This window comes from Oreochromis aureus, linkage group 12, assembly GCF_013358895.1.
Source record: "Oreochromis aureus strain Israel breed Guangdong linkage group 12, ZZ_aureus, whole genome shotgun sequence".
Taxonomy (NCBI): domain Eukaryota; kingdom Metazoa; phylum Chordata; class Actinopteri; order Cichliformes; family Cichlidae; genus Oreochromis; species Oreochromis aureus.
This window is the reverse complement of record NC_052953.1, coordinates 33,443,089-33,463,249: the sequence shown is the minus strand read 5'-3', so window position 1 is coordinate 33,463,249 and position 20,161 is coordinate 33,443,089. Positions and strand designations below refer to the sequence as shown.

Here is a 20,161-nt window from a genome sequence, read left to right as displayed (position 1 = left end):
AACCAGACAGCCACGTCTGTTACAAACAATACTTCACAGAATTTTCTAGTAAGCAGTGACAGCCAGATAATCAAGACACAGTTTTCATGCCATACCTGTGCCAATCTTTGCCAAGATTTAGTGTAACATTACTCATTATTGACTTCAAGATCACTTGATTATATTTTTTGTCTTAGTCATACAGGACATGTACTGTATTATATGCCTGGGCTCTGTACTACAAAGCAAGTTCACTAGAGCCGGTGTCATCTTTCCATATCTAGATTCACTTGCAGTCATTCTAATTGCTAGGGTAACATTGGTTATCAGTGATAACCCAGGGTTTTCAATACACGTTCATGTAAAGGGGTGGTGTTGGCAGTGTTTGGCAATGACAAATACAGATGAATGTACTGGCAGCAGAGAGGCTCATTTCACAAAGGATGGTAAAACTATAATACAAAAATAAGAGGTTACACATGATTACAGAATGACAGCAACACAGTTGCTACAGATAAGACGGCACTCTGTGTGAGAGGAAAATCCCTGAATAAATGTGGTCTTGCTTTAATTCTTTGGCCTGAAGTTGTCAGTGGAACTCCAGTGTGTTTCTTCATTTCCTCATTGGCTTTGACCCCAGTCACTTAGGTCCCTTAGGTCTAGAGACTGGTCAGCAACCACAGCTCACTGTGGCGAGGTGCATTCTCTGAGTGGTTTGTGAGTGGTTGGTAGTTGCCAGGGGAAAATTAGTTGCAAAGAGGCGACAATGCAGCACATAAAATGTCCATTACATGAAAGACAAATGCTAGCCTGCACACAGCTGTCTGCTGCTTCCAGAGCAGTAGGGAAACTGAAAAGTATGATGAAAATTGGAAAACGAGACCATTCATCTTTAAAGTAAAAGTTAAAAGGTGTTTGGTGCTGTAGCAAGGCACAATTTATTCTTTGAAGGCATACGTTCATGATGACTACCAGCAACTATTCAGAAAACAGTGTGTCTAGGCCAGTATGACATTGCTGTTTGTCCAAAAGCACCGCTGTTTACTACTGTGCACTTGTGGCAACCTACAATATGTAAACGTGACGTATTAGCTACACACGCAGCATCCTGCTACATGTGTAGTGGCTGAGACGTTAGCACTTACTGAAAATGATTGTTGAAGGTGGAAGCTCCTTTACAGAAAGTACTGAAGCTAAATTGGCCAACATAAGCTCTACATCCAGGCATTAATCTGCTCTCTGGAGCTACTCCGGCTTGCCAGTCTTGTCAGCAGTGTGCTGCCTCATTTTCTCCTTCATTCTTTATTCAGCAAGTTGAGCAGCATGCTGTGCTGCTGCTCATTTACTCTCCAGACAAGTGTCTTTTTCTTACATTGCCGTTATGAATGTTGACTCTGTCCGTCAGCTCTGATACAAGGCCTGTGGTGTGTCCTGGGTACTCAAAGCTGGAGCTTTAATAGAGGTGTCACAGAAACATTGAGCTGAACGATACTTCTGCTGTAACTAATCAGCGCTGTGACTCACATGCATCAAACTAATGCCTGCTGAGAACATTATTAAGCATTCTGTTGTAGCTATCTAGTGTACCAGTCAGACTAGGTGATTTCAAGGCATGTATAAAGATCTGACAGCTCAGTGACCATAGTCTACTTGGTTACATCAAATAGAAATGAGTTTGACTTTGAAAAATCATTCTGTTGCTGGAGCACAACTCTGCAGCTCCAGTACAAAGTATTTTTCAAGCTGTAAAAGAATGTGCAGTGAAAGAAAATCTCTTTATATGCATATCCTTCAAGGTTTGCATTGTAGCAATCTTTGGAAACGGTTTCATTCCAGTGCCACAGTGAAGCAAAACACAGCCTTCTGTTCCCTGTAGGCATGGAATCAGAACCTAAAAATCCAACCAGTGAACCGCAATCTAAGAAATCTCTAAACATTTCACACCAACTTCAAACAGATATGCCATCCAGGCAAAACCAAAGCAAACAGAAATTCAAAAAACAAAATTTGGCATACACAACGCATATCTAAATCTGAGACAAGAAAATCCCCAAAGGCGGCATAATGGGATTCATGATATCAGAAAGTGGTGCAACAAGGAGAACAGCTCATCTGCTCAAGTGTAACCACCTCTCAGTTTCATTCACGTCTATGAGGAGATCCATTTTAGTCAGTTGTTTGATATTTCAAAGGTTGGAGTCCTACCAGGCAGCTCTCTAACAGTAACAAATGTTAAAAACCAAGAGGTTTGAGTCAGGCCTCCACTGCTACACACTGTCCACATTTCTTGAGGGCAAGAAATGAAGTGGTGTGAAGGCAGGACACTTTAGTACCCACTCTTTCACTACAGAGCCTCTGCTGCTATCATAGATGCAGTATATGGTTTAGTATTTTGGACTGAGTGCTGATAACAAGCTGGATGCTCTTTATTATGGAGGATATGGTGTCCATGTTTTCTAAAAAGAATTTAAAATTTCACATTTTTCACTTTTCCTCAGTCTGTTTTAAAGGATCCTTAGCCCAGACAAGGCAGCTTGAATGACAGAGCTTTAACCTGCATTTGTGGATGGCACAGTGAACTGTTTTCACTGACCGTGATTTCTGGAAATGTTCCTGAGGCCATGCAGCTGTGACAGAATCACACCCTTTTTAAGAAAGTTTCATCTGAGGACCTGAAAGTCACAGGTATTCAATGTGGACTTTCATCCTTTTCTCTTGCGCACAGAGATTTCTCCAAATTCTCAGAATGCATTGATGATATGATGTATTGTAGAAGATTAGATAAGTCTTCACAATTTTACATTTAGGAACATTATTTTGAAATTGCTGAGAAGCTGCCTCTCTAAGATGTGCTTTTTATATGAAATAATATTACTGATTTCTTGCCAAATAACAGAATTACTACAGCATGCCATATTAGTTGTGAGATGTTTCTTTTTAGGACCACTTACCACTTTTGGTCCTTACTTTTTTGTGTTGCTTCCATCATATACAAAATGTGTGATGTCAGGTCCATCTGTGGTGTGAAATCCATACACGGTTGTCAAGATATTTGGTGGAATAGCTTACCAGTACATATATTCAGCTGAGCCATGACACATTGTCTGCTACTCACTGTCTTCACTTTATGAAATAAAAGCAGCTAATAGTGTTCAGGCTCAGGGTTTAATGAGAAGCCTGGTGCTCGCTGGGGATAATTTCACAGAGCTGTCTTGTTCCACGTCAGAAATCCTTTAAATTATTTGGAAGTGTATCCTTGCAAACCTGCAGCTCTGGCACTCACCAGTATTGTGACCAAAATAAAATGCCGGTGATTCATCTCAGAAAGACATTTCAAAAGCACTACGAGAGACTTTCTGGTATTATAAACTAATAGATTTACACAAGTGACCAATTTAAGTGTTTGCCCAGAAACTATAGCAGAGTCTGCAACTGACAGAAAAGACCCACAGCAGAAAGCTAGGCATAAGATAACTGAAACACACACACTTTAACAAATGGACTGGTTCTATTTAGCGCTTTTCTGCTCAATCTGAGCACTTAAAGCACTTCACACAACTTGTACATTTGCACAAGCACTTTTTTCTAAGCACTTCCTATCTAACATTCACACTCCGATGGATTCATCAGAGAGCAACATGGGCTTACTATCTTGCCCAAGGATATTTGGCATGCAGACTGGAGCAGACTGGGATCAAACCACCAACCTTCCAGTCAGTAGGTGACTTTCTCTACCACCTGAGTGGAAGATTTCATTAAATCAAAGCAAGTGTACCTATTTATTATGTGTACAAAGTTCCCCAGTATCATATTTTGTTGTTATGGTGCCCATTTTAAAGGAACAAGTCATGAAAATGTGAAAAAAGTTATATTCCTCATTGTTATTTCCAGATTCATGGTTTTATGTTATGACAATTTCGATCTCAGAGCAGCTTTTGCCTCCACCACAGTACAGCTGAGGTAAATGGGATTAACTTTGCCATTTACATTAATACAACCCAAGCTTAAGACCAGGACATGCAACTCAGCGTAGGAACATCTGTGTAGAACTTGGATGTAGGAGAGTTAGAAGCTGAGAATGTGTTGAGAATACTGGCTGCTGTCATTTTTAACAAAATCCCTTTCTAGTAAACCCAATGAAAACTGAAATCTGTAGCACTTTGAGCAGCAAACCAAATAGTTAAAACCAAGTAAGCAGTTTTTGTTTCATTGGGAACAGATCAAATGACTATGAGTAATGTAAAGGGAGCACCAAGCAGTTTTCTAAGAATAACTTTTGAACAGATTTGACCATGTTTTTTGGTTTGACAGCTCTTTCAGTTAACACCTTTCTGTTCACATTGGCATTGTGGTAGCTTGTTTTCTGAAAAAAAGAAGAATAACTAAATCTCTAATGCGCTCTGTTGCACTGAGATTCTGGCAAACACCTGTCGCTAGGGAAAAATGTGCATTCACTAACTGGCTGGCAAAAACCAGTCCAATCACTACAGAATTCTTAGCATCAAGTATTTCTGTAGGTGGTAGGACCTGGAGTCACGTTGAAAGTCAGAGGTGTAAAAGGTGAACAGGTATGTGGACAGTGTGGTCTCATTGGAGCTCCAGAACGGCAGATGACCAAATCAGCACTGTTCAGTCTCACATCCTGCATCCTGCGACCTGTCAGTAATCCTAGGATTACTTAATAGTCAGTAATCCTTGAGCAATCAGTTGTGTTTACTGACATTTCCTGTAGCTTCTTTCTCTGTAGCAACGGCTGAATAATGGGAAATGCTTTCAAGAAATAAAAAAAAAGTGGTTATGACTGTGCAGACATGACTGTCAAGCTCTTTATTCTTTTGTTCCATCATACACTCCGAGATTCGGTCTGTATGCAAACTGCAGAGGGTTGTGATACCTGGAATCAGGTTATAGTAACATATTTTCACAACTTTCCATAAATTCCTACAATTTACCTCATTTTCCTCAAAGCTCTTTCCTTTATTTTGTTTATTCCAGTCTCTATAAGAGCAAAGTTGAATAACACCGCTCCAGCTCCCCTGAAAAGGCATCAATAAGCTTTTCTTTCTTTTCTGATTGTTGGCAGAGTCTGATTTCCAATGCAACGCGTTGCAAAATTGTTATTTTTAAAATGTAATATTTTAACTTGCAAAGGCCTAGTTTAGCATTTGGTGTGAATGTATCATTAGGGATAATAAAAATTAGGAGGTGAGATATATAATTCTTCCAAATCCATACAGTTGTGAACAGAGAAATTAGCTATAAAGACTAACTAAACTAGTTAAGTAAGCAACAATAAAGTTATGTTCAGAACTGAAACAAAATATACAGAAAAAACAAAAAACCCCTGATGTTTCTATTTTATGCACCAGGGTTCCTTTATCATGTGTGTTGTGATCATATTGTAAACAATGGATGTTGCATAATAATTTTGGATTCCGCATTTTAAAGATTCCTGCTGCATTTGGCACGTATGCAAAATGTTGCTGTCTTTCAGTGGTCAGAGCATCAGAGTGCTGATTGTAAAGAACATGTAGTGCGTAATGGGAGAAGCAGGAGGCGCAGGACGAAGCAGCATTGTAGAATGTGTTGGGATGTTGGTACTCTGCTGCTGCTCTGTTGCATGCCTGGTGTGAAGAAATTATATATTGGACATTTTTAGTCTACAGCTCCTTAAAGTATGGACAGTGCAGATCTTGAGTATGTAGAAGTTCTATGGTATTATTATGTTTACAGATTGCTACAGTTCCCCAGAGGACCAAAACTTTTAAATGGCTTCAAAATCAGGTTTCTTCAAGCCTTCATCATGAATCTGATTCTCATTGCCCGTGACTTCTTTATCATCTTTCCCCCTATTTTAGCAATTTGAGTGCCGTTTCCTGCCATTTACTGGTAAGACCCTAAGAAACCCAGCTGCCACTCCAACAGATTTCATTCCCGTTCTATGATAACAGTTCCACTTCTGCCCGGGACTTCGTGGGGCTGAAGGCACAGACCCAAAACCTCCAGTATTGGAAGTGAACCACAAGTCCCTTGGGATCACATTGACATCCAGTGGCAATATTACAATTGGTTTGAGTTGTTTCCCATTGCTCCAACAGGAAACCTGTAATACAGCAGAGCTCAGTTAGCCTTCAATTTCAAATCACATTTCGCACATCCAAGAAGAATAAATTAGATTTGCCACAAAATCATCCTTCACTATTCCCTTCACACAACTGTAAGTGCTGTTTCCAGTGAGTGCTGGGTACTTCTTATGTGCAATTCTGGGTGAATAGGGCCTGATTTTGATGAAAGCTATGATGATCACTCCATTCAGGCCAAGTGTGAAGAAAATAAAGCTGCTTGCCAATCTTTATACCAAGAGCTCTGTTAATCAGTGATGAGGAGGGAATAAAAAGGCATTCAGTCTTGCTTTTCTTGGCCCTCGGGGCTCTGCCAGGGAACTTAAAGGACAATAGAAGTGAAATGGAGCTCTAAAATATGAAGCTATAGGAGAGAAGGTAAAATATACTACCTGCTTTGCAGAAACAAGGAGTGATTTGCCTTCTTCCTTAATATGAATTTGTTATGTGGATGTAAAACTCTGCAGAGAATAAATTGTAAAATGTAGAAAGGTCACTGTGACAGGATTCAGGATGACTTTCTTAGACTGGGAGGAGGTAATTTGCGATTCACCAAGTCAGCTTTCTATTCACTGCCAACAGAGTGGCTCCACGCTGTAGATCAGTATGACATCGCAGATTTGAATCTCGACTCCTCGGGACAGAATCGTTCACTCCACTTATTCTGCAGGATAATAACCCAAATGACAGTTTTGGTGCGAGTACCAGTGGGGACTGTATTTCCAGCACTATGTGTGTGAGGATGGTGAGATTTCTGTCCCGAGCTGGTGCAGAATGTGCTGCTGTGTAAGTCAGCAATTCAGACTGGTGGAGCAAACAGCCCAATTTCAATATGTTAAACAAAAACAAACAAACCCTTTTGCAGCATTAGCATCAACCTTTACTGAACCTTTACTGTTCACGTAAAGGTGTAAAGGTTCATGTGGAAGGAGAGGACCCAAAGGATAAGCACAAAATAATGGACACTATGTACTGCAAAGTGACATTAATGGCTTAGTGAGCTATCTTGAGCTGAGTTTTCCGTGTCATGAAAGTGGCTCTCTTTTTACTAAAAGATTTTCTAAATCACCGTGGCAACTGATGGTGAGAACATAACCTGATCGGCAGCAGGTTAAGTTCAGAGTTTCAGTATAAAATCATTAATTCATGGATTTTTTTATTTACAGCTATGCTATAGATTCTCTCCTAGGAGTATACATTTTAGATGTTTAGTTTATACGCCGTACCTTACTAATACGACTGAATGAAGCACAAACTATGCATCGTGTTGTCACGTGAATGTTTCAGAAAATGTATAAATGTTTTATTGTTGATTCAAATCTGCAGCTTAGTCTCCTTTGCACTGGTGAAACATGCTGTTACTAGAACATAGGACACACATCTAGAATCCCTGTAACAGTAACAGTGACAGGATGGTAATCTTTAATCTTTACATGTGTTCAGTTTAAAGTTCCAAAACTTGCAGCCATTGCCTTAGAAATACACAGCAGTACTGAGAGCACACACTCCAACCAATTAATTGAACTGAATTAAAATGTGTATTTTACTGCTCTGTGCACTAAATGACAAGATTAATGATTTTGTCAAGCAATAATCTCAATGTTGCATTTTACTGTCATCTTTTTTTATATACTTTTAAAAGATTTTTAATCAGAATTTTTTTCTTCATCTGATAGTGTTTCTGGCTGGATTGAGTGACCTTCATGGGGTGTAGAAAAAGAGACATATGACCCATGAAATGCCCCTTTTTATCAGTACCCAGAACCTGAAACAGCAAGCACAATTTAACAAAGAAAGTTTATAACCCCTGCTGTGATACCCGTCATCTCCAGCTGGGGTTTTAGGTTCTGTAAAGTCAAAGAAGCAGAAAAAAGCCCGACTGTATTGAACTTGATTCACAGTATGCCCCAGACGGAGAGACTTAAACCTTAATCTTTAACCTAAAACAGGCAATAGTCATGCTCAATTAATCAGTCAGGAGAATAAAGAATGCAACAAAGGGTCCAGCAAAAAGGCAAGGTCTAAAAAAACAAGTAAAACACTATACAAGAGGAAATCATTTCAAACACAAGGAGACACAAAAAATACTCAAGAAAACCACAAGAAGGACGAGAAAGCTCGACTGGAAGCTTGACTGATTCATTACACATGACACTAACGGCAGTTACAGACAGAGAAGAACCAAATATATAAAAAGCTAAATCAAAAGATAAATACCAAATCAAATATCTTGAAGCATAAACCCAACAAAAATACCAAACTATTACAAAAGGTTTACATTATGTCCCTTCACAGTAATGAACTGTAATTTGTCTGTCATTTTCAACCACAATTTACTTTTTCATTTAGTAATAGCCTGTAATAAATAAACATTGGAGCTCTAATTAAAGCATCACCAAACAGACTGAGTGTATTGTTCAGTTTTGGCATCATAATTATAAATAAAATGAATAAAACATTTATGAACACACAGTTTGAGTCATATGTGAACACTGTCCATTACTGGCCTATGCAACGTGACAGTAGGACTTCTACACCTGCAGCAGTGAGTCACTCCCTCACTGTGCGTGCTTTCTCAAATGTCTGCAGGTAGGTGTGTTTAGCAACCCTGCTCCCTACCTGTACCACAAGATGACCGAGTTGTCATCTTTCTAAAACATTTTTATGGAAAAATGTTTTAGAAAATTCATTAAGAATTCAGGAAATTTAACATGACCTGAGCAATATTGTAGTGAGTTGATATTCCTCTCAGAATCCACATAATAGGAGTGACTCTTTCACTAAAGCCTAGGTCATAGACTGTGTCCTTTCACCAAACTGTCCAACTCCCTCAAAGACTCATGTGTACACCCATGTCTCATCCCCACCACTCTCTCTCTCTCTGGTTCTCTCGCTCTTGGGCACACAACATTTACCTGCTCCTGTACACATAATGTTAGACAAGCTGCCTGCAAGATGGATGGTCAAATAAAAAAGATGGCGACAAGGACAGAATAAAAAAGAGAGAGCCACACAGATGAAGTGAAATGCTAAAAATATCAGTCCCAGTCTGGGACCAAACAAACAGTCTATCCTTATACTTTCACTGCTAATGTTCCGTTTGAGTGGAAGTGTAACACTTTTACGCATTTGACTGTATGTTGGCGCTTATTTGAAAGTTAAAAACAAAATAGTAATTTAGCTGATTTTTCCATAACATTAAACAGAATTTTCCTGTTACTTTTAAATATATGAAATAACATTTAAAAAATGTCTAGTGAAAAATGAAACTAAAATTGGGCTTTTTAACAGAAAATTTCATTTTTTCTCCAAAAAAATGTCTAAAAAATATTGTGTAAAAATAGATTATGATACAGTAAAAAACGAGTCATGAATTACAAATTCTCATTTTGCAGTAAATTCTTATCTAAAAATGTGATATCTACTTGTAAGCTGATAAAATGTTAGCACTGACAGCCAAAATTAGTGTAAATTTACAGATGGTATATTTGAGTAGTTCTGTAAAATTATTGACCAAAAATGGTAACATTAAAGAAAACTAATAATAATAGAAACAGAGCTATTCTTATTCACAAATTATTTTGTCACTTTTATTGGTATATAAAATTACATTTCAATTCAATTCAATTTTATTTTTATCACCAAATCACAACAACAGTTGTTTTATTTTGTAAGGTAATGACCCTACATTACATTTACTGCCTTCTCGCAGCTGACGTCATTCATTCACAGATAACAAAAATTGTGTGAACCTGCTCTTGTTTGCGAAGACAGTCATTCAGCATGTAGTTTGTTATATAAACAAGATTTTTAAGTAAAGATAAACATATCATAACATAATCAAAATTGAAAATATTGTAATTAGAAATCCAGTTAATGGTTTTATGACCGTATTTTGATCATTTTTTTGAAATGTAACAATGTAACAATGTAACATTAACTCAGATGTCTGGATAAAAAATCCTGCAGTTTCCCACCACCCAGCCAACTGCCCGATATACCAATCACCTAGAGGGGGACCTGGGAGAAGACCTGAAGGAGTTTGTCAGTGGATGTAAGACACTTTGATATTTTAAGGCAAGCCCTGTTCTTGGGAAATACACTAGGCTTTAAAACAACTGACCTATCACTGATGATCATGAACCCCTCACCAAATACAAATGGAGAACTGCAGCTAGGAGTACATCAGAGAAATGGTGCAGGATTCAACCCAGTCATGTGTTTGAGGCATAAACCAAACTGCTTTTGACAGAAGCAACACATTTGTTTTTCGCACACTCCTTTGCTTTGCTTAATTTGCAGCAAGCTAGTTTTTTTAAATGGAGAGTATGTCGTCATCTTTTTTGCCCTGAAGCTCATACCATCTGCTGCATCACAAATGTGAAAGAAAAGCACAGGCAAAACAGACCTGGGAGGACGTATGGTTGGTGTGTGTGTGTGTGTGTGTGTGTGTGTGTGTGTGTATGTGTGTGTGTGTGTGTGTGTGTGTGTGTGTCTGTGTCTGTGTGTGTATCTGTGTCTGTGTGTGTGCATTATTTTGTCTTTGTGAAGTGTTTTGAAGTAAGCAGATGTTCCACAGACAACAGGAAATATACCCCAGTATAAATACTTGGTACCTTTGACTATGGTGATTAATGATGTCTAAAGTTATGCAGGAAAGTATCTGCAAATTGGTCACATGGTGTTCTGTTAAAGTAGTGACAGTACAAGAACTGAGTGAACTGGCAGCCTTATGATAAGAAAATAAAAAGAGAAATCCTGTCAAAGCTTTGAGCAAACCAACAAAGAAAAACAACTGTTGAATAATGAAAACTAAAATACATTATTACCATAGACTGTATATAAAGATGAATATAGCCACTGTGACATCACCTGTTAAATTTCAAGCTGAGCATCAAATCTCATGCAGTCACTGTCTTGGTGTTTTGAAACTAGGCAAAGGGTAATTATAACTGAGAACCTGAGACATATTGTACTGTCATAGGGTAATGAGTTGTCAGTTACAAGTTTACAATCATATCCTGCTTGTCCTCCTTTTTGATTCCAGTACAATGCACTGGAATCAATGTACAAAACGGGAAAAGAACTAACAACTGGGACCAAAAACTTATCAGAGAAGTGTTTTTTGAAGCAGTGTTTGTGACTTTTTCCCATAGACCGCTTTGCTACCAGATTCTTTTGTAACCAGGCATATCGCCCCCTTCTGTCCATTAGCAGAAATACAGGTTTAAGGCAATTCTGTACTTAACTTTTGAAAAGAATTTTCAGACTGTCAGATGGAAGTTACATCTATCTACAGACAGTGTGTAATTATTACATGGGAATTTGTTTTACATGCATAGTTACTTATGTTACCAAATTATCTTTTTATACATTCTACCTCTGTCACAGAAGGCCTCTCAGGTAGAAGAGACGGTTCCATAGGAGAGCAAATAAAATACTGACTAACATTGCCTCCAGGTGGAGCTGGCAGGCAGCAGATCTCTGAAGCAGCTGCTGACCTCCTCCTTCAACAGGGACCATTTTTTTTTCCGTCACATTTTCACAAATCCTGCAAGGCAAGTGACAACTCCATCAGCCAGAACTTTATACAACCACAGACCAAGTCATTGGCTATTTGTTATTGTAGTATTTTTCCCATAGTCCTTTTAGTCTTTGATTTCATTGTTTTACTAATGTGTCCGTGTGTGTGTGTGTGTGTGTGTGTGTGTGTGTGTGTGTTTACATTTTGTTTTTGTTTTTTATCTCATGGGTGTGATTGATCTAACTATGCGAGTTATTTCACCAAGATCAATAAACATTTTTGTAAATATTATGTCCGAGAAGAAGAAGAAAAGAAGAAGGTCAAAGTAATACTTCGCAGTCAGAATTATTTTTGTGTAATGGCTTGCTGATTGTGAACAGGACAGCAGTGACGGGGTGGTAGCCAAGAAACCACATTTCCCACAAGGCCATGCGCTAGAAATACGGAAATGGGTCAGGTAAGTATCTCTTCCTAAAGTGAAGGCTATTCACCTGTAATAAACGTTGCGTTTACTGGTGACGTAATCTCCTACGTCCGAATTGTCTTCTTAGGTACGAGATATTTGGTAACCGAGGTACACAAGTAAATGTTTCTTCAACGCGTCAAGTTTCGAACTCTCTGCGCATGCTAATGGGGATACGTAACTTCTTACACAAGACTTCATTTGGAAAATATGCTTATTTAACGTCGCCTCGCTAAAAGAGGACGAACAAGACCTGCTGTAGCATAAATACGCCTTTTGACGAATCTGCTAAAGATACTCGTTAATTCGGGATACACAAAAACGTGTTGGCGGACAAGCAGGAATTTATTTATCAAGAGGTTGTACGATTTAGGAACTGAAATTTGAAAAATTGAAAGTAAAATTTAGGCCTTTGAACTTTACATTGAAGGCTTCCGGTGGCCTTTGTTAGCTTCCACCTCAAATTAATACAGAGCTGCTCCTATGGTGAAACATTTGTACCTGAGCATATAGCAGGGCTCCCACGCACAGGGCAGGAGGGGTCGCTGAGTGCCTGAAGAAAATTAAGACTTGCAGTAAGTTGTAGAATCAACCCCAACCCTAAGGTCCTTCGATACTGCTTTATGTTGTTGGGGGTTTTTTCCCTTTAATTCGTCACCTGACTATCCTTTTGTCCCCAGAAAACAGCTACCTGTCTCCACTGGCATTTTATGACACTTGACACCTTCAAAAAAAATTTACCTTTACTCCATAAATTCACAATTTTCTTCTTTCTTTGTGACAGGACACTGACTTTTTTGTGCATGTCACACTCGTCTTTACCTGATCTGTCTCTAACCGCCTCTTTCAAACAGGTGGCAGATGCAGCAGTGCGGCCCTTCATCTCCCAGCTGCTCCACCTCTGACCGCCTCCCCCTCTGTTCCCTCAACACAGCTGCACGTGGAAGTGAGACTTCGGCTGAACCGCAGAAACGCGAAGTGAGTGACATTCAGAGATTGACAGGGGGAAGTCATGAGACAGTGAAATAACTCTTACATGATGTTCAGGGCTGCATAGTAGGAAGTGTTGTCAGTGTCACTGCAGCTGTGGATGAGGTAAGGCATGCCGCACTGAAGCGTGTTTTTGAAGACTATCAGGCAGCCAACTTAGAGCTTTGTGATTCTGAAGTGGTTTAGCAGTTGTGTAAATGGTGATTACTCAAGTAGCCCAGGTTTAATATTGTCTTTTTGGTCTTTAAATAATCAAGAAAGATCAAAAAGTCAAGATCAAAGCTCAAAAGAAGATCAAAAAGACAAATTTATGTCTTCAAATAACCAAATTAGAGCTTACTGGGCAGTAACTGAATGTAGAAACAGTTCTCTGCCCTTCCGTCGTTCGTCTTCTCATTGAGTTCTTTTTGCTAATTTAGCCTGCAGATCTCTCCAGGATGAGACCCATCGTGATTTTCTATGGATTCTACCTGCTGTGCTTTGTCCTGGGTGTGGCCTGCGTGGTGTGCGTGTGCCTGTGGAACAGCAAGTGGCGCGGCGGCTTTGCCTGGGATGGCTCGTCGCTTCAGTTCAACTGGCACCCCGTCCTGATGGTGACGGGTCTGGTGGTGCTGTATGGCAACGGTGGGTGGCCTTCCAAATAAAGCTCATGAGTTTCATTTCTGTTTCTCACTTCTCTTCCTCCTCCAAGCAGTCAGGCTGTATCAGTGTAATTGCACATCCTAGGCTTGGTATAGATGTAGTGTATAATTTTAAGCATGATTTCAGTAGTGTGCAACATGAGGTAACGTCTGCAGTGACTGTTTGGCCACAGCTCCATGGTACCGGACATTACACTGCTGCAGTAAACAGTAGTACTTTTTTTTGTCATTTGTTACTTGGATGTAATACACTATATTATAATAAGAAGCAATTTCAATATTTTTTCTTTTGATAACCTGAAAAAAAGTCATTATATTAACATTATCAAAAAAACCCTTCACTCCCATTATAAATGGGAATTTCCCAAACAGCACTGAAATAATGAAGCCACTGTGGAAGTTCCTTGAATTTCACTTCTTTTGTGGGTACCTTGAGGTTGGTTCCAAAACGGAGTAAATTCCGTGTGCACTTTGTTTTTTTGTATTTTTTTTCTTTATTCACAAGGTGTTGCCACAGCACGTTTTATTTGGCACTAATTTCACACTGAATGTCCTTCCTGATGCAACCCTACCAAGGATTTTAATCTCTTCTGTGACATGTTAGGCAAATGTGTAAACCAGTACACTATGGAGCCTGTGGTATTTAAGCACAGACAGCCATTTCAAGTATAAGGACTTTACTCGTTTTTCCTGTTGTAGTCTGTGGTCATTTATCTTATAGCTGTTTCATTTATCATGTGTCTGTTTAACAAAAAACAGAAAATTGTTACAGAACAGGTCTGTCAAGTTCTGAGAGCCGTAAAAGCTCTGCTTAGTTCCAAACCTCCTCTGGCAGGTTCCTGCCTTTTTTTTTTAAACGAAAAGAACGAAAATCAGAGAGACTAATTGACTTACGGGAACCTGGCAAGAAGGTCATCAAATCAAAGTTGTGACGATAAAATTGAAAAAGAGGTTTAACAGTGTAGGGAAAGCAGAAGTGACAAAAACAATAGTTATGAATCCTCGGTTAAGAGCCGTGGTAGCGTGGTTGGCATCACTTTCACCTCGTGAGCGTAAGATGCACTCATGACATGTGGCGTGCTTAACTATCACTTAATGCAGCTAAGCTTGGTTGCTATATCCACAGCATGTACAGGTGAATCACACAGGCACACCTGCTAGTTGGTGATAGAGCAATAATAATGTAGAATTTCACTGTCCACATCAGAGAATTTCTACTGGAGTCAACTGGAGCCTGTGGGGATTGAGTCACTTTTGGAGGCAGCCTTAAGTGGGTTTTTTTTTTTTTTTTTCTCATTTTGTGACCATGTCTTTAAAGATTTGGTATAAGGAACCCGAGTTTTGAGCCAAGACAGAATATGACACCCAGCACTCCCCTGTGTTGATGCATCTGGTGCACTAGCTGTTATTAAACAACAGCATGATTTAATGTGGCCATCACATTTAATTAAGCAGACCATCTTCAGTCGTTTTGCCTCTTCACTGCAGGAGCTGTGTTGTACCGCATCCCTCTGACCTGGGGTCAGAATAAACTCCCGTGGAAGCTCCTTCATGCGGCACTGATGCTCCTCGCCCTGGTGCTGTCGATCGTGGGGCTGTGTGCTGTGTTTGACTTTCACAACGCCCAAAATACACCCAACCTCTACTCCATACACAGCTGGATCGGAATCGCAGCAACAGCTCTTTTCGCAATGCAGGTACCCAACTTGACATTCTGAGTTGTTTTAAGTTTTTAGGCAAATACCATACATTTGTACAATAATTTGTTTCCTGCTGTGCCTGTGATTTATCTGTCTGTGTGGATGCAGTGGGTGGCGGGTATGGCAGGTTTCCTCCTTCCCTGCTCCCCCATATCTTTACGTAAACGCCTGAAACCCATGCATGTGTGGTTGGGAGGCAGCATACTGACGCTCAGCATCGCTGCCTGCATCTCTGGCATCAACGAGAAACTCTTCTTTGTTCTGTGAGTGCAAATTTTCTTCGTTTCCTTTGATTAATTCTATTAGGGAAAAAAAATTTAATTTTTTTCCCTTTTAAATGTCTTTCCGCAGGAAAGGAATCAATATGACTCAGCCATACTCTGCCCTTCCACCTGAGGCTTTGTTGGGAAATTCATTAGGGGTTTTGATCGTAGCATTTGGCCTGGTTGTCCTCAAGATTCTGTCCACCCGAGAATGGCAGAGACCAGACTCCAGGCCTGAGGATATGGCCTACACGGTGAGAATATCAGTGTGGTTGACACGTAGTGGCGGAGATAAGAGAATTGAATTTAATAAAGCATTCTCATAAAAAAAATCTATATCTGCTTCATTTCACAGCCTTTGCTTCAAGAAGAAAATGAATGAAGGGGAACTTCAGAGCTGCTCTCTGAATTACTGCAAAATCAGTTCAGCTGTCACAAGTGGCCAAAAAATCTCTGTTCTGAATGTTGAAGCAGCTGCCTGTAGTGTGTGAGCACTATCTGTTGGTTTTTAGTTGTAAATATTTATTTGAAATTATATTTAAGATTGCCTTTCTGCCCAAAGAATAAAAAGCATTTGTCATCAAAGCTGTGACACCTTCCTCTTTTACACTGCTTCTGTGGTTCACCACTGCTTTTCCATTCTGTAGTAAAGCGGTCACTAGTTCAGGGTATTGAAGGCTTTGGTAATGTGTAACTGGTGACTGGATTCAGTTGCTGTTGTGCACTGATGGGGATCCTGAATCCATCATTGACCTGTTTTATTTAATATTAAGTTGGTTGTAATTAATGTACTATATACCTACTATACACGTGTGAAGCATCAAGGTTATGCAAAACAATATTAGCACTAAAATGTATTTTTTTTTTAAATGAATTGATAGTTTGTTCTATGAATCTGGAGGTCATGTTTTTTTTTGAGTCACCTTGATTCAGACCAAAATGTTTCTACAACTATTGAATGGATTTACATGAAATATCACAGATATTCATAGTTCCTGGACGATGTTGATAACAACCTTGATGATCTCCATGGGTCCTCTAGCAATAATTTTAGTGACAGCAACCAGATCAATCATCATAAAATTACACTTCACTGGTCTGCTCCACTGTAATCAAATGAAGATGAGTTTCTTATAGCTCCATGTTCTAGGACCTCCATGCCCTTCCGTTGGCATAAAAGCAAAGCAAGAAGTGGGAAGAGGTTACTGACAATGGATAAGACACTGATAAGATGGGTTGCAAAGTGGCTGTCAGGTGCACGGCAGCTTTAATAGTATTCCCTTTACGAGGTTTACCAGTTGAAATAGCCCACAATATGTTGTTCAGTGCCCATGCTTGCATTGAGGAGTATCAGCTGAGCCATAAAAGGATGTCTGGATGTGGCTGTGCTGCAAAGGAGCTTGCAGATGTGCTGCAACTACTGTCATGCTAATGTAGCCACATGAGGGTTGGGCATACCCTATGTGAGATTTTCCAGTTGCTTTATGGCTTTTTCATGTTTTTGTGATAGTTGTGTATGTTTTGTAGGGAAAAGATACCAGAGAAAATTTTTGTTTGCTGATGAATACCTGGAGATTGGAAGTGAAACTTCCCTCAATAGTGCTTTACTAACATCAAGAACAAAATCACCCATTTAAATGTGTTTTATTGTCTCACATGCCAATGGTAGCAACATGCTTTTGTTCCGGGTTAGATTTTCATTTGTGCTGTGAGGTGCAAAACCTCTCAGCAATTTTGAAGCTCATGTTTTCATCCCTCATGGTTCTATCTTATATATGTGGAACAAACAGCTGCAGAGAAATATCTAAATGATTTAAAGTCCACATGAATGGATCTGACAAAATGCCTCCCTTCAGATTTGGGGCCATCTGCTTAATGGATTTCAGTAGAAACCATGGAAACTGCTACAGTCTTCCCCAAAACTATAATGAAGGTAAACAATCTGTCTGTCTCTCTTACCCTGTGGTTTCTACAGAAACTGTTTTTGATTTAGTTCACACTTTTGTTTTAACATTAAGGTTCCGCAAGGTTTATCGTGTGTGTTTACTTCCATGCAAACACTAAAACAGAGATAGAGCTTATATCCTTTTTCAGACTCTCTGTATGCTATTGTTCCCATAAATTATAGAGTACAATATAATGTGGTCCAAAGCCAACATACAAGTTAACAGAGCGTAAACACAAACGAGGGCCAGAGTTTGCTTTCCCACTTCTTCTTTGCTCATCAAAGGTATAAAATACAGAAGTAGAGAGAAATCCAAAGGAAGTTGCTTTGACTGCATACATAACATAGTGTGGTGAGAGTTAAACTAATAAAGTACACCATTTGTCTCCACAAGAGTTCCAAATAGATCAAATCTAATCTTAAAAGTCTAATTTTGACACCCATGGCTATATCCCATCATGTATAGCTTTAAGCTTTAAAATAATTTAAATGGTTAAGTTACATTTATACATGAAATACATGAACTGTATTATTATTTTAAGCTGAATATATGTTTACTTCTACTGTAAAGTTGGGTGTTATAACATGGAGCCTGTGGAGACATGATTTTGGAGCCATATTAAGGTGGATATTCAAAAACAGGCTTGTTTTAGGCACTTCTGTGATGGATTTATAGTTCATGGCCACAATCTTACAGCTTGGGTGGTTCTACAATTTTTCGAATATCACCCAACATTGCTGATAAATTACTTACTTTTTTATTTTTATTTATTTGTTTATTTTGACCAACTGTTACATGAGAAGCTCAGTACCACTGTAACATCAGTCCAGGTAGATCCCAAAGAGTGTTTTCCACTGTGCTGTCTTCTTCAGTTAATCTCTAAAATAAAAATAAATAAATAAATAAAGGCAAGCTGTTTAACTGCACTTACAGTTGAATTTACAGCTAAATACTATTGTAAATACTAGTTGCAATTAAATGCCAGCTGTTGCTCTTCATGTGCTGCTTACTGTCATTATAAACATGGGTTACATTTCAGAATGTAATAGCGAGCAAGCAGTTTTATTTAAATTGAAACTACCCACACCTGTCAGTGCTATTTGGGGTTTTTGCTCACATGTTGTTAGCCTACATATGGGGCCAGGCTAATATTTACCTGCATGCAGCCATGTCTGCTCACATGCATGCACAAAACCAGAAAGCTAAAAACTTGAGTCTACAGTGCATTTTCCCAACACATTCCTGCTCTCAGCTTGCCACGTATTCCTTTGACAATGACCCCTTCTTGTTTCACTTAACCACACTGGGTAACCCTTTAATATAATGTTCAAACTTGCAGGTTACAGCTCCAAAATATCATTTTGTTGGAGGGAGAAGAATGAAGAATCACAAACTATAACAGAAGGATTTAGGTGAGGTGGCACAATCATAAGATTAGCAACCAGAAGAGAACAGCTGGACTCTCACGCCCTTCCACGATGTCACGTTACAAGGCAAATGTCTTCATTTTGTCACAGTCTCCACCATTTGTTTGATACTTTGATTTTGCATCCAGCCACAGAGACCAGCATGTTTACCCACAGTCTCATGGTAAAATTTCAGACATTGACATTTACTGAAGTCTACCCTGCATGTTAAAAACAATGCTAAAGGGCTAGAAATGTAATGCCTGTGTGTCCTGACCTAGCATTGTATGTGACAAGTTGAAAACATTTTAACAAATAACTTTTTAGGTTTAAAAAAAAATCTCCATTCTACACACCTAACACTTGCCTAAACCTGGATCATTAGGTCACGCCCCCCATGACATTAGCAAGTCACACTTAACGCTGTTACTAGGTGGAGAAGGGCCAGACAGCAGGAAGGTGACAGGCCAGAGAAGCCTGAGCAGGGGCAAAATGACACCAAAGTCCATTATGGATAAGAAGTATTGTGTAATCTAATGCTCTCAAGATGTGGGATTTGGTTTCTCAACTCCCAGACAGGCCGTTGAAGGGACTCCCATGCTCTCGGCAGCCTGAGGTAGCATGGTTGCATTCTGTTTACAACAGTACTCACTTTTCCAGAGGGCTTCATCCTTTTCCCCCTTATCAACGACACCAAGATGATTTGTTACCTTGATAGACTGCCTAATCTTCAAGAATCTGTCTCCACTTATTAAATTTTCTATACCTAGCAAACAGTAAATTTGGAGCCTAGGTTATTAGAGTCATGCTGGGAGCAAAGATGTTCACAGCATGAATTCAGAAATGAGACCCTGCCCTCTGGTTCGTGCAGTCTAAATCTGGTTGCCTGTTTTCTGTGTGATGTAATCAGAGAACCCCCTGTTTGGTGGCTGTGGGGAGGACTCTCCTATTTTCATGTTTGATACAACGTAAATGAAAAATTTCAGCTCAATTTCAGTTTGGTTAAAACTGAGTTGATGAAGACAGTTCTAGCAATAGAATCATAACAACTGCAAAAAAAGTATCACTTAACTGCTCTAGTGGCCATAAAATGTAGAAGCTGCAATTAAAAAGAAAGGTTGTGTGCT

The 20,161-nt window shown here is 39.3% G+C and overlaps 1 protein-coding gene across 4 annotated transcripts; it reads left to right on the top strand.

Moving 5' to 3' along the window:
* Positions 1 to 11,946: 11,946 nt before the first annotated feature.
* LOC116321107 (cytochrome b ascorbate-dependent protein 3) lies at positions 11,947 to 16,267 on the top strand. 4 transcript variants are annotated; one of them, XM_031740874.2, is made up of 7 exons: positions 11,947 to 12,082; positions 12,943 to 13,066; positions 13,498 to 13,702; positions 15,208 to 15,416; positions 15,528 to 15,682; positions 15,771 to 15,936; positions 16,038 to 16,267. In XM_031740874.2, exons 2-7 carry the CDS (start codon positions 12,950 to 12,952, stop codon positions 16,062 to 16,064), a joined length of 879 nt encoding a protein of 292 aa, XP_031596734.1. In that variant the 5' UTR covers positions 11,947 to 12,082; positions 12,943 to 12,949; the 3' UTR covers positions 16,065 to 16,267. The 4 variants fall into 4 exon arrangements, with proteins under 4 accessions (XP_031596734.1, XP_039477225.1, XP_031596735.1 ...); XM_039621291.1 differs by lacking the exon at positions 11,947 to 12,082 and adding an exon at positions 12,158 to 12,176; XM_031740875.2 differs by lacking the exon at positions 11,947 to 12,082 and adding an exon at positions 12,195 to 12,663.
* Positions 16,268 to 20,161: the final 3,894 nt, after the last annotated feature.

Excerpts from the sequence above, each read along its gene's own strand:
- LOC116321107 (XM_031740874.2), top strand. The coding sequence starts at position 12,950 with ATGCAGCAGTGCGGCCCTTCATCTCCCAGCTGCTCCACCTCTGACCGC. Across the intron at positions 13,703-15,207 it reads GGTGGTGCTGTATGGCAACG|GAGCTGTGTTGTACCGCATC; the intron begins GTGGGTGGCCTT and ends TCTTCACTGCAG. Across the intron at positions 15,937-16,037 it reads CTGAGGATATGGCCTACACG|CCTTTGCTTCAAGAAGAAAA; the intron begins GTGAGAATATCA and ends TTCATTTCACAG.